This window comes from Verticillium dahliae, genomic scaffold, assembly GCF_000150675.1.
Source record: "Verticillium dahliae VdLs.17 supercont1.35 genomic scaffold, whole genome shotgun sequence".
Lineage (NCBI taxonomy): Eukaryota > Fungi > Ascomycota > Sordariomycetes > Glomerellales > Plectosphaerellaceae > Verticillium > Verticillium dahliae.
In genome coordinates, this window is record NW_009276963.1 from 1 (window position 1) to 13637 (window position 13637).

At 52.4% G+C, this 13637-nt stretch overlaps 5 protein-coding genes across 5 annotated transcripts; 2 read left to right on the plus strand and 3 right to left on the minus strand.

Moving 5' to 3' along the window:
- Positions 1-1232: 1232 nt before the first annotated feature.
- On the minus strand, positions 1233-2457 carry VDAG_10346 (YjeF domain-containing protein; the record flags this gene model as incomplete). Its single annotated transcript, XM_009659815.1, has 5 exons — positions 1233-1364; positions 1428-2027; positions 2097-2159; positions 2225-2322; positions 2382-2457. 5 exons carry the CDS (start codon positions 2455-2457, stop codon positions 1233-1235), a joined length of 969 nt encoding a protein of 322 aa, XP_009658110.1.
- Positions 2458-3034: 577 nt separating this feature from the next.
- Positions 3035-5387, minus strand: VDAG_10347 (ATP synthase subunit alpha; the record flags this gene model as incomplete). Its single annotated transcript, XM_009659816.1, has 7 exons — positions 5207-5387; positions 4814-4974; positions 4619-4675; positions 4444-4564; positions 3923-4391; positions 3354-3871; positions 3035-3298 (listed from the first exon to the last, which is right to left on the minus strand). The coding sequence occupies exons 1-7, from the start codon at positions 5276-5278 to the stop codon at positions 3035-3037; spliced, it is 1662 nt and encodes a 553-aa protein (XP_009658111.1). The 5' UTR covers positions 5279-5387.
- Positions 5388-6751: 1364 nt separating this feature from the next.
- Positions 6752-7608, minus strand: VDAG_10348 (60S ribosomal protein L11). The gene is made up of 3 exons (XM_009659817.1): positions 7408-7608; positions 7268-7350; positions 6752-7202 (listed from the first exon to the last, which is right to left on the minus strand). The coding sequence occupies exons 1-3, from the start codon at positions 7547-7549 to the stop codon at positions 6909-6911; spliced, it is 519 nt and encodes a 172-aa protein (XP_009658112.1). The 5' UTR covers positions 7550-7608; the 3' UTR covers positions 6752-6908.
- A 419-nt stretch (positions 7609-8027) lies between these two features.
- VDAG_10349 (SMB protein) lies at positions 8028-8978 on the plus strand (the record flags this gene model as incomplete). Its single annotated transcript, XM_009659818.1, has 6 exons — positions 8028-8051; positions 8105-8143; positions 8218-8289; positions 8346-8651; positions 8703-8790; positions 8845-8978. 6 exons carry the CDS (start codon positions 8028-8030, stop codon positions 8976-8978), a joined length of 663 nt encoding a protein of 220 aa, XP_009658113.1.
- Positions 8979-10266: 1288 nt separating this feature from the next.
- On the plus strand, positions 10267-11044 carry VDAG_10350 (uncharacterized protein; the record flags this gene model as incomplete). The annotated part of the gene is made up of 3 exons (XM_009659819.1): positions 10267-10339; positions 10606-10678; positions 10756-11044. The coding sequence occupies 3 exons, from the start codon at positions 10267-10269 to the stop codon at positions 11042-11044; spliced, it is 435 nt and encodes a 144-aa protein (XP_009658114.1).
- Positions 11045-13637: the final 2593 nt, after the last annotated feature.

A 13637-nucleotide genomic window follows, 5' to 3' on the forward strand; every position in this document is an offset into this window, starting at 1 on the left:
TCGGACGGTTATATATTCTTATACTACTCTAGCTTTAGGAATAAAATATAATACTTACCTAGGTAGATTAAACTAAGTTTCTACTTTTATTAATAGAGAAGGGGGATTCTATAGATAATATTTAGAGATTTATAGGATTTTATATTCTTCTATACTTATAATTATAGAAAGTATAGGTTTAGAAAGTTTCTTATTATAATTATTATTAGCCTAATATTACGTTCTATAGAAAGAATTAAAATTATAGACTCTATAATAAAAAAAATCTAATAGAAGAACTTTTTAATATATATTCTCTTAGAAGAGTAATATAGCTATTTAATTAAATAGTTTAATAGGGATTATCTTAGGAGGGGGGGGGGAAGATTATAGCTATTAAGTTATAAGTTTAAGTCTTATATACCCTTAATAACTATTATATTATATAAATATAATACTTTTTATAGATAAAGTTAAATTAAATCTAACCTTATTACTTAATAATTTAATAAAAAATAAATATAATAATATAAGTCTAATATTAGTACTTTTTTTAATAGGAGGTTTAGGGTTTATATTTAATAGAAAATATTATATTAATACTTATTTCTATAGAAATAATATTAATATTAATAATGTTTTTTATATTAATAAGTTCTATAAATATAGATAATATAATAGGATAAACTTATACTATATATATTCTAATAATAGCTAGAGTAGAGTCTATAATAGGTTTAGGTATTTTAGTAGCTTTTTATAGATTAAGAGGAAGTATAGTAATAGAATATAAATAATATATTTAAGTATAATAGTATTACCTTTATTAGGTTCAATAATTTCAGGATTTTTTTATAGAAAAGTTAGTATAAATGGAGCTCGTTTTTTAACTAGTTCAAGTATAATAATAACAACTTTAATAGCTATTATAGTAGATAAACGTTAGGCAATAATAATATCATAACTTGAAGCTAGGTATATATCCTGCAAATTTGGAAAGGCCGAGTATAATAGATAGAGAGCCGCATAACATATAGACAAGATAACTAGATATCATTAAGATTAGCTGGTAGCTACTACTCTACTATCACCTCACTACTATCTTGATATAGGGTTCGTTGGATCTCTTTGCTTGTCGTTCCTAAGACGTCGAGCATTGCTCAAACGCTACTTGAGATGCGCATCTATCGTATTTGCCGTGTGTTGGTTCAATGCTCACAAAACGCCCATGTTCATCTGATACTGCGGTACTATCATAGCTTGTAGGCCTCCGCGTCGCCATCGACGTCGCCAAACAAGTACATGAAAGCGTTGTGGACTTCATCGGTAAGATCGCTCGCCTGTAGGCTCCGTCCCTTCTTTGCAAAGGCTCGTCGCGAGCATTCCTAAAGAACAGTCAGTTTGACACTCTTTTCCGTGCTCGGGCTTCAAGTGCAAGCGGCACGTACTCTGGTGATTGCACTTCCTCCAAATGCTGCAAGTCCGACCAGCTCGTCCTCAGCCAGCGTAGCATCGCCTCGATCCCAAAGGCCTTCAAGATATGCGTGCCTCCACCCCAGAAACGTAGCGATAGCCCCTGTTAATGTATCGCCTTGTCCGCCACTGCGCTTCTTACCACCTTGGAGATCAACGACGAGCGTTGTCTTGCCGTTCGAGATATAATCGTTGCCTCCCTTCTGGATGATGGTCACGCCATCAAGTTCCCGGGCCAGAGCCTCCACCTTGCCAGTCTCGCCGCCTTCAGATGTGACTTTGTCCTCATCGACACCGAGTGCTTTACACAGCCGTGAGAACTCGACTACGTTGGGCGTCAGCACTGCCTTCCCATAACCACGCACGAGGCTAGGATCCTTTTGCACCACCAGAAGCGCGTCAGCATCCAGGATGATGGGAAGGTCCCGCTCGCGCGCGGCACGTACGACTCGTGCCACTGTTGCCTGCATCAGCGGATCGCGGCCGAGACCCGGTCCGATGACGAGCACGTGGAGTCGAGGCAACATATCGGCCACGCTTAAAGCAATCCGTTCCGGGTCTGTCTCGGCGTTCTTCTTACTGGTGTCAGTCGAGGAGCGCGTGTCTGCGGATGAGGCGGGCGACTGGCGCATCAAGGGATGAACCATGAGGTTAGGCGAGTAGGTCTTGATGACGGCGGCGGCAGCCGGTGTGCAAATGACGTGAGACTGCCGAGGGATTAGCCGACAAGTGATCGAGATGTAGAGCCAGTTGGCAAGAAAGAGGAAGGCACCATATCACATCCTAATCGTGCGCTGGCCATGGCCGAGAAATACGGCGCGCCAGTATAGTCTTCGCTGCCTCCCAGGACGCCGATGCGGCCGAGCTGTCCTGTCCATGTCCATCGTCAGTGCCGATGAGATTGGTTTTGCGAAAGAGGCAAAGCATACCCTTGTGGAAGTGATCCAGCATCGGTGGAATCATGCGCTGCACGCGAGCGAGGGTTTCCTTTGTGGTGGCAGACATATCTGTCGTGTCTGCGGGCAACTCAAGTCCAATGTTTTGGATGGGTGGGTGATGGAGGCGGGGAAAGGAAATGGATGGTGGGTGGATGAAGCAACCTCGGATAAAGCGGTGCCCTGGTGTTCAAATCAGGCAGTTGCACTGTCATCAGCAAGATCGATGAAGTACGGATTTCATCAAATGAAGGCAATATAGAAGGAACGGTTTAAAGAAGGCAAGCGCAGCTCGGGTGGAAAGCAATGATGTCACGACGATGCAAAGGCCCGCCGGAGCCAAAGGCCCGACAGGCGATTATGACAGAAAAATACGGCTCCAATACTAAAACGGGCTACAGACGGAACAGAGATCAGCTGTTCAAGGACAAAAGGAATCGAGGGCGTTAATTGAGTCTTGAGCTCTATTTTACAGTGGTTCGACTGGAGAATCGCGCCCCAGATCGCTTCCCCAGGTGCTTCTCCCAGCCCGGTGCACCCTTCGAGTCGTCCTCCCGCTTCTACGGAAAAACAGAAATCACTTCGGTATAGACAGCTTCTTCCCCCGTGCACCATGTCGGACCGTTTATTACACCACGAGTGGCCGCTTAACCGAGGAAGCTCTTGACGAACGTCTGGGTGACATCCTTGAGCCTGGCCTCGAGGTCCTTGCTGAGGGCGCCCTCCTTGTCGATGGTCGCCAGGAGGTCGGCCTCGTTGGTCTTGAGGTGGTTGAGGAAGTCAGACTCCCACTGCAGAATCTTGTCGACGGGGACGTTGTCAATGTGGCCGTTGACACCAGCGTAGATGATGGGGACCATCTCGTTGACGCCAAGAGGAGAGTACTGCTTCTGCTTGAGGAGCTCGGTCAACTGCGGCGGGATTAGCACAGATTTCTGTTCACACAGGGACAGAACAATAACTTACACGCTCACCACGGGCAAGGGTCTGCTTGGTGGCGGCATCCGAGTCGGAACCGAAACGGGCAAAGGCGGCGACCTCACGGTACTGGGCCAGGAAGAGCTTGAGCGAGCCAGCGACTTGCTTCATGGCCTTGAGCTGGGCAGCGGAACCGACACGCGAGACGGAAAGACCGACGTTGATGGCGGGACGGATACCCTTGTAGAACAGCTCAGACTCGAGGAAGATCTGGCCGTCAGTGATGGAAATGACGTTGGTGGGAATGTAGGCCGAGACGTCACCACCCTGGGTCTCAATGATGGGCAGAGCAGTCATGGAGCCACCGCCGAGCTTCTTGTTCATCTTGGCGGCACGCTCGAGAAGACGAGAGTGGAGGTAGAAGACGTCACCGGGGTAGGCCTCACGTCCGGGGGGACGACGGAGAAGAAGAGACATCTGGCGATAAGCGACGGCCTGCTTCGAGAGATCGTCGTAGATGACGAGAGAGTGCTTTCCGTTATCACGGAACCACTCGGCGACCGCCGCTATAGCAAGTTTAGCTGTTGTTCAATGTACAAGCATGGTTGAAAACTTACCACCGGTGAAGGGGGCGATGTACTGGAGAGGGGCGGCCTCGGAGGCGGTGGCGGCAACGACGATGGAGTACTTCATAGCGTCGTTCTCCTCGAGGGTCTTGACGAGCTGAGAAACAGTAGAACGCTTCTGGCCGACAGCGACGTAGACGCAGTAGAGCTTCTTCTCCTCGTCGTTGGAGTTGTTCCAACGCTTCTGGTTGAGCATAGCGTCCAGGGCGACAGCAGTCTTACCGGTCTGACGATCACCGATAATCAGCTCACGCTGGCCACGGCCAATGGGAACCATGGCGTCGATGGACTTCAGACCAGTCTGCACAGGCTGGTTGACGGACTGGCGAGGCAGAATGCCGGGGGCCTTGAGCTGGGCACGGCGCTTCTCGCTGTTGTTGAGGGGACCCTTGCCATCGATGGGGTTGCCGAGAGCGTCGATGACACGGCCGAGCAGCTCGGGGCCGACAGGGACCTCGACCTAGTATGTATTAGCACTTGTTTTTCGGTTGAATGAAATGATTGATGCTTACAATCTCGCCGGTACGCTTGACAGTCTCACCCTCCTTGACGAGACGGTCGGAACCGAAAAGCACGACACCGACCTGGCCAGCCTCGAGGTTCATGCACATGCCCTTGACGCCAGAGGCGAACCTAGAAACGGATTAGATGGCGGTGCGGAATTGATTCTGAAATGCATGAACGTACTCGACAAGCTCCTCAGCCTGGACGTTGGCCATACCGTGCACACGGGCGATACCATCACTATGCGAGAAAAATTCGTCAGCGAAACAATTCGACGACGCACTTCGTCGCAAAGAGTTTCTGGAGGTTCCAGAGTGCCGTAGACACTAGGAAGTCCTCCTACTCCCCTTTGCTGATTGATGCTCGGGCCAGACCTACCCAACGGAAAGGACACGGCCAGTCTCGGCGAGGTTGGACTCCTCCTGGACACCACGGATGCGCTGCTCGAGAATCGAAGAGACCTCGGTCGGTGAGGCCTTGGCCTCAGCGTAGGTTCGGACCTGGATCGCGGCGTTGATGGCGGGTGCGGCATTTCGAATCTGGGCGGTTGAAAATCAAGTTAGCCGAAGCCCCGAAAATGCTATGGTATCCCCCCAACGACAAGAACAACACAGCGTGAAGGGAGCTCGTGAAAAGCTTGCCCACGACGCCGCGACCGGCTTCAAGACCCCAATTGAGCTTGCAAAGAACTCGTGGATGACTTTCGAAACGGCCGACCTTGTTTTTCGATGGATTGGAGATGGTTTTCGGGCTAAGGGGAGGACGACTTACGGCACCGACTCTGCCGGCGGCAGAGACCGCACCGACGGCGCGCGTCGACTGGCGGAGGGCGTTGCGGAACATATTAGGAGGATCGTCGACGCTGTCTAGATCGAGGGAGAATCAATTGCAACGGGTGCAATTGAGTTTGAGGGGAGATTGGGGGTGTTGATGGTGCCTTTGCAGGAGTGCAAATGGAGTCTTTTTTGGAGGAAGACCCGGCAGAGGGAAAAGGTGAGAGGGAGATGGAGCAGGAAAGGATCGAGTGGAGTGGGAGCTGGCCGAACCGGCCAATCAGGAGGTATCCGCGAAGTTTTACCTCAGTCAGCCCGGAAACTCCCTAACAATTCTCATTTAAGCGTGGCCCTGCCCTTCCCGATGGGTGCCTTGGAAGCCTGATCACCTACCTAGCCAGCCTTGTCCCTCAGCGACGTTATGGCCTAAACTCTGATCGTTGGAGGTCGTGATGCCTCGGACTTTTTTTTATTCTCTTTATTGCATTGCTTCAATGTCTTTTTCCATCGTGCATCGCCAGGCCAAAGCAGCGATGCCCTTCCCACTGCTTGAGGCCGCTCGTTGCCTGCCCGACCGAACGCCCGACCTCGGGCACCGGATCGGATTATGCTCAGCCCCGAGCACTCAGTCTGGACCATTGATTGGCCTGAAACCCCTTAGGTTGCCCTCAACCTGCCTGACTTCCCAGGCTCGTCTCATCACGGCTCTCTTGACGACGGCTCGAGCTTTCGACTAGGACATCGTGGGTCCTCAGTCGTGTTTGGCTCGGCCAAGGGTTCTGGGAGATTTACCTCAAATAGGTTCATCGCCATCACGGATATGAACATGCGCATGGTGAAAGGTCTGACGCTTGTATATTATGCGAGCTGTACATGTTCAACTAGACACGATCATGTTTTGGTTCATGTGTAAAACCTCAAAAAAACAAAATTGTTTATTGAAAAACTACTCATGCTTTAACGTCACGGTTTGAACATCCTGCTGACGATTTATATTAATCAAACTTAGGATTAAGCGCCTGGACACATGACAAGATATTGGTGAATGAACAGCGCAGAAATAGATGCAATAGTATCTTGAAAGTAACCTCCATAGTACGCTGTCGCCATGTCATACATGCCTTGTCCGTAGAACTTAAACATAGGTGGTCCAGAGTCCGATGGATAGACGCTGAGGCAGCGCGATGCCTCCACATTGTCAACCCACACACACAATGCGTGTACGAACGGCCTATGCCATATCACAATGAAGTCGATGATGTGCTTCAATTGACGACGCCACAACACCAGTGAAGCCACTTCGCGCATCGAAGGATACACGCACATGGCCATTCGCTGATGATGCCCTCATGTCAAGGTGGTGAATGCTTCCCAAACGTGATGCAGGTCTGCAGAGAACCCGTTACAAAGTGGCAGGAACCAGAATCTATCCAGCACAGTCGACAAGCCACTTGCGGGCTTGAATTTCGCCAATTCGCATCTCACATCACTCTACGCACTGGGACTGCAAGCAGGGTGGAAGCCGGCATTATGCCGGTCGGTCTCTGAGGCCGTAGCTTGTGACGATTACTCGTAAATCAAGCTTGATGAAATTGCTGCAAGCAGCGGGAAATACACGCCGGTAAGCCCTTTTCCGTTTCGCCCGTGACCCAGAATCCGTTAAACCATCCCAAGAAAAGTGACGTTGTCCATTTGCGCATTTACCGGACAATGCCATCGAAGCGCTGCTTGAACCACCTGACGGTCTCTTCACGCTTGATCTTGTGGTTGGAGCCGATCTTGGCCTTGCAGCGCCTGCGGGTGGCGACGCGCTCACCCTTACGGGTCATGCAGGCGTAGAAGTCCATGCCATAGATACCGATGGAGGGGTCGTACTTGATGCCAAGATCGATGTGCTCGGAGATACCGAACCCAAAGTTGCCGGTCTCGGAGAAGTTGCGCTTACGAAGCTCGTACTCCTTGACCTTGAGGCCACGCTCGAGAATCTCCTCAGCCTGTAGATATATCGGTTAGCGACAATTGTGTGGACGAATGTGCGACGGTTGGAAGAAAGGCATACCTTGGGGCCACGGACGGTAACGTGGACAGCAATCTTTTCGTTACGACGGATACCGAAAGTGCGGACGGTGTAGCGAGCCTTGCCTATTGATTGTCGTCAGGTTCATGCGCAGAGAGTTGCTCTCGTCGTGGATGCCTTACTGTAGACGGGGGTTTGACCAGAGAGCTGCTCAAGCACCTTGGCGGCACGGGTGAGCCTGTCACCAGACTCTCCGACGGAAATGTTGAGGACGAGCTTCTGGAGGTGAAGCTCCCTCATGGGGTTGGCGGCCTTCTCGGACATTTTGACGGTTAGGTTGGTCGACGGTGGTTGATGGTCGGACTTGTCGTGGGCGCTGGTCGCTGGGCGTGAAGTTGCTGGCAAAAAGTTCTGGAACTTGAGAGTCGTTCGAAATTCAAGAGGGTTTTGCAGCCCCAAAGCCCTTGCGCCCAGGGTGGGCGACGACCCCACTGCAGAGGGGCTAAAACTGGACTAGTACGCCAGCTGGAACTCACTACTGCCGGCTGTCAGCACTTCGAGCTTACCTTTCCCCCGCCAGCAGCCTGTCAGAGCTTCAGCCTTCTGTCTGCCTTCAGCCTCCCGAGGAAAATTTCCCAACTCTCATTGGAAGCCATATCCACCCACCCTTGACCTCCAACGAGCTCCGCGAAAGCAAAGTACTTGAAGGTCGCAGACGTCACCCGACATCTGCACGCAAAGGACCATTTTTTGAACCTCTTGAGAAGCTGCACTCGCGGCATCTCGCTTCCCAACCGCAACCATGGCGAACAAACAGGGGAAGATGGTGAGTGGCCTTCCCCCACCGACTTCCTTTGAAGCTCGAGGTTGACAATGTAGGCTGACTTGACGCGATCTATCTTTAGGCCGGCTACGTACGTACCCCCCGACGGTGCAAGGCTCCATGAGCATCCTTTCGAAGTCGCGATCGACACCTACTGACGCCATGCTAGATCAACTACCGGATGAGAGTCACTCTGAACGACGGTCGCCAGATGACCGGTCAAATGCTTGCGTTTGACAAGGTTCGCAACCCTGTCCTCCACCGCTTCCCCCGTGACTCCCGCTGATGACATTACAGCACATGAACCTCGTCCTCGCCGACACGGAAGAGTTCCGACGCGTCAAGCGCAAGCAGAACAAGCCCTCCGCGCCTGGCGCGAGCGGCTCTGGCCAGACTGTCGAGTCGGAGGAGAAGAGGACCTTGGGCCTTACGATCGTCCGCGGCGCTCAGATCGTCTCGCTGTCAGTCGAGTCGGAGCCTCCTGCGGACCCTAGCGCTCGCCTGGGCAGGAGCGCAACCGGCGGTATCGCATCGACTCTCAGTGCTGGCCCTGGTGTTGCCCGCCCTGCTGGTCGCGGGGCTGCTGTGCCGCCGTCATTGGCAGTAAGTTTTGGCATCATTCACTTCTACTACAATCGCTAACCTTCTTCACAGGGACCTGCTGCTGGTGTTGGTGGTGGCGCGCCTCCCCCTAGTTTCCCCGGATTCCCTGGCGGTGCTCCCCCTTTTGCCGGGCGTGGAGGTAAGTCCTGTTCATTCTACATGGCTCGCCCTCATCCCGCTCACAGCTACTCAGCCCCTCCCCCGGGTTTCCCTGGCGGATTCCCCCCCGGCTTCCCTCCTCAGGGTGGCGGATTCCCTCCCCAAGGCTTCCCTCCCGGTCCTCCTGGCGGCGGTCCTCCTGGCTTCAACCCACCGCCTCGGAGGTAATACGTGAGTGTCGCTGACAGGGAGGGTCGGGCGTTTGTGCGCTCGCGTCAGATTTATGATGACCATTGGCGTTTGGGGATATTGAAGAATACCATGACGGATGGACAAAAACGCGAATCTGTAGAGGAGCGGCTCGACCTTGGAAGGTTGGGTAAATGAACATGATTTCCGCACCAACACTGACTGAAATTTGCGCGTGATTATGGTCATTGAGCTTTGGGCGGAGTCCTTTTCGCGGTGATGGGCTGGAGTGATGTATGACATGATGTAGGGTAACATATTGGGCGTTGCTGCGTTAGGACCCATCGAATGTGCTTCGTCGTTGCCGCCTTTTCTGTACACCAGGAAATGACTAAAAGCTTGGTAACAGACTGAGTAAAGGCTTTTGCATATGATAGTCTCTCAACTTATCCTGGTCCTGAGGCTTGCGTGGCCTTCGCTCCTTGCCGCCTACTAGGCAGTGGTCTCACCTGAGTGGCATAGTTTCATGAGTGTGTGTCTGAAGCTCTGCTGCATGTTGAGGTGTTTGTAGCTTAGACATGCTGGCCTTTTTTGAGCCGCCATTGGGTTACGTAGACTTTGGCTTGGGACTGCTGATTAGTACGTTATCGGACAGAGTTTAAACCCTTGGTTGCTTTCGAAAATCACTTAGTGAACGTCCATGCTATGAGCATCTCGTATTCGTATTAACTTACGCGAGCAATGATTCAAAGGAATCCCGAGAAGAACCAAAAATACGTTGTTTTTGTATATTGTTATCTATTTGGAAAGTTACTGAGTATTGTCTCAATCAAGTTGTGCATCTTTGGGTTTCGCTCGTGTAAGCAGTGCCGTCACTTTGTTGACGCTCACTTTCATGGCTTCGGTGAACACACATTGCGAATTAAAAACCCCACAACCACCCAGATCATTCTTGCAATATAAAATAAAAACAACTCATAGCTTCAAGAGATACTATATACGGTCATTGAGTCCAGGAGGCGCAACAAACTGCAGTATGAGGCCATCCTCTGACACTGCCTTCAGCAAGAGGCACGTGACGTCCGTCTTATCCCCGGATGGACGCTATCTCCGTTGAACCGCAAAAACTCAACGCACGCACCTCCACGAATTGCAGCGCAGCGGTTCCGATCCAAGCTCCGACTCGGAAAGTCAAGCTCCCCAACAAGCAGAACGTCCACCTCCAACCTCAATCTCCCAACCCAAGTCCCCAGGTCGTCCGCGCCGACCTCGTCATCATCACGACCGACCTGAACGACTTGCCTCTCCTTCCGACCAAACGATCACAATGGCTGCTTTCATCAAGGCTGTCAATGCCAAGATTCGGGCGAACCCGGCACTGAACTACTTCTGCTCTACGCGTACGTTGGGACATTTTCTTGAGTCGGTGTACTTCGCATCGCGGGGTGAAGGATGAGGACAGGAGATTCGATTGCCACAGGATTGAGTGCGATCAATCCATCGCTGGTGCTCCTGCTGCTGCTGTCGCTGTTGAGGTGCCCCTTCCAATGGCTGGCATATCCGGAGGATCCTCGTGCGGCTCCGATCGCGCCTTTAAGTTGCAAATTCGACGAGCTTTCTGAAGAAGACGCATACCAGAAGAGCAAGCACTGATGGCTGTGTCTAGATTTCTGGGGTCCTGCCTCCAACTTCGGTATCCCCGTGGCCGCCGTGCTCGACACCCAAAAGTCCCCCGACCTGTGAGTCCCCCCTACCCGGATCGCCTCCAAATCGTGTCTACGACTGCGAATCTCTACTGAACGGATACCTTGTACAGGATCTCGGGCCAGATGACGGGCGCTCTTGTCATCTACTCCGCCACCTTCATGCGCTACTCGCTCGCCGTCTCACCAAAGAACTACCTCCTGTTCGCGTGCCACTTTGTCAACGAGTGCTCGCAGCTGACGCAGGGCTACCGATACCTGTCCTGGCACAAGTGGGGAGGCAAGGAAGCTGCCGCTGCCGCGGGAGGTAACGTCAAGGAGACGGTCGAGGCGATCAAGGACAAGGCCGTGGCTGTCGAGGCCAAGGTCGAGGGCAAGGTCAAGGAGGCCCTGGGCAAATAGATATATACCCCCTTTTGCCTCCTTGTCACGAACGAAAGACAAGCGTACTGAACAGATGCGGCTACTGCGGTCTACCTCATACGGGGGTCCAGATATGATCGATCCGCGTGGGGTGTGGGGGAGAGGGACAGAGAGACCAGCCACGAAATGGCTTGCGGTAGATGGGCTTGCAGACGCGCTGCAGCCCCGATATATGGGGCACAAGAGAGAGGTCTAAGATGGACAAATGAGAGATCGAGCCGGAGGATCGCAGAAAGGGCTCTTGGACAGCATGGGGAAGAGAGAGTGCCATCATGTATTATCACCTCTGACATCACCTCTGCTCGTAGAAATCCTGTCTGCCTGGCATGACATACAATGTAGAATGAGGCGTGCCCATCATTCATCATCGAGGACGTGGTCATTAACAACACTTTGTTGGTCTCGTCGGGATTTTGCTTTGGGGGAAATCGAACCCATCTGGACATGGCGGTGGCTTGGACTGCCGATCTGAGATTAGGATGGAGCGAGCGGCCTAAAAGCTGCCGCAGGTCAAGCTGTGGCCCAGAGCAAGGATGAATATCAGACAGTCACCGACCGTGCCAACCCCCACCTGTCTTCGTTGCACGAAACGAAACGGCGAATCTCGCAAGCTCATCGAGCGGGCAAAATCTCGGCTCGCTATTTCGGGCCATTGGCACTTGGAAACGAGACTTCGGGGGCAAGGCCCGAAGACATGCTTCGTTTCACTGTCACGAGCCAAATAGCAACCTTTATCCACCGCGCTACCCAAAGATAGACGTCGCCACATAATCACACCGAAACCAAGGGGGGCCATCTCAGGGGCCCTTCGGTAACCCCCCACCGAAGTGGACGAAAGGGCGGTACGGCTTGGCGCGTTTGCTCGAAAAAGCCACGAACCATCTTGGGGGTGTTGTCGACTCACACACGGATGACGGACGGGTTGCAAATGCCTGTTCTAACCTTGGATATCCGCACAGCCAGGAGTCATACTCACGGGAATAAAACACTCGTGTAACATGACCGAATTAGCCCAGCGTCCCCACCCTGGCTTCGGAGACCATTGGGGGGTAGTGGTAAAAGAAAGTCATCTCTCATTCAAGTATCTGCAGCGGACAAGCGGCTATGGCGTCGTCACAGCCCTGCCGAGGTCGGCGGCGGAAGAATTACAGCGACGTAACGGTGTGCTCCTCAACCTGACTAACGAGACGATGACCTGGGGGTCGAGCCAATCGACGTGCGGTGACAGGGACGGGCGTGGGAGGACGGTGGACTATCCCGCACCCTGAGCCATCTGACGAAGGCCCTTCGTGGAGGGTTGGCGGGCTCCGGTTTCGACGCGACGGGTGATGAGAGAGGGGTTTAGCAACAACAATGAACAATCAGAAATCAAAAGTCCGATGGACAAAAACAGCGCAGCGTCTCAGAAGATACGTACCTTATCGACGAAGTGGGAGGCTGCGACGGACACAAGAAAGGGCAGTAGAGAAAACGGCGGTAAGAAACGGTTGTGGACCCTCTTCTGTCATGTGAATCACCTCCCGCCCGGGACTGGCGATGGCGATGGAGGTTGACAACATTGAACCATGATGTATGTCCCGGCCGGCTTCATCCTCCGCCGAAAAAGGCATCTAATTCTCGGTCCAACACGGAAAACTGGAGGCATCTCCCGTGTTGACAGGGCCTGGCACCGGGCGGACGAGAAGCACATCGGAGCAACACGGAAGAGCAAGCATCGGCTTGACGACCGACAGGCTTGCAGCGTGGGAGAGCAGCCCACACCCCGCATTTCAGCAGGCCGCAGGGCGAAAATAGTCAGGAACAGGACCATCGCGTCGAGTTCTCCCGAGTAGTCGTCTTCGACCTGTTCGCTGCTCATGAGCCTCTGAATGGATGCTTTCCCCAGACCCGACCCCGGGAAGGCGGGAGAGCACGCAAGCACGCGACAGGTAAAGCCGTCTTATCCTCGGTACCGAGGGATTGTTTGCTTGGGGTGTTCTCTTGGATCCCGCGATCTGGATGTACGATCTCGTCCGGGGTTCGTTGTGATTACAGTACTAGTTTGCATGTGCCGACATTTGCCTGACCTCACTCACCCTCACGATGTGGCAGTAAGTACCCTTTTCGATGGAGGAGAGCTGCGTCGTGCCAAACTCCGTTTGCGCTAGGTAACCGTTTCCATACGTCGTTCCCGTTTAGGTCGTGCAACCAACTTGATTGTCATGTTGTGCTCAGCCTTTTGTGCTGATTAACTCAACAATCTTTCAAGAGCCAAAAGCTGTTTGTCAATGGGGCCAGCAATAGAGTGGTGAGCTTCGTGATCGGTGCACTGTGGTTGGCCAATGGCCGGCGCGGGGCAGTCTCATTTGTTCCATGTGCTGGCGGCATGTGTCTTGTCTCATCATCACCAGCAGCAGCAGCAGCATAAGCCCGAGACCTTAGAGTCTGGGCGAGGCTCAGATCTTTGCCAAGAAGCTCTGAGAGCAGAGGGAATGCGTTAATTGACTCGCGCTCTCGTCGCTATGAGCAGAACTGTAGGAGGGCGTAGAGAAGAAAAAAATAGAGACGGCGGCGGTCAGCAGATGGGGTGGTT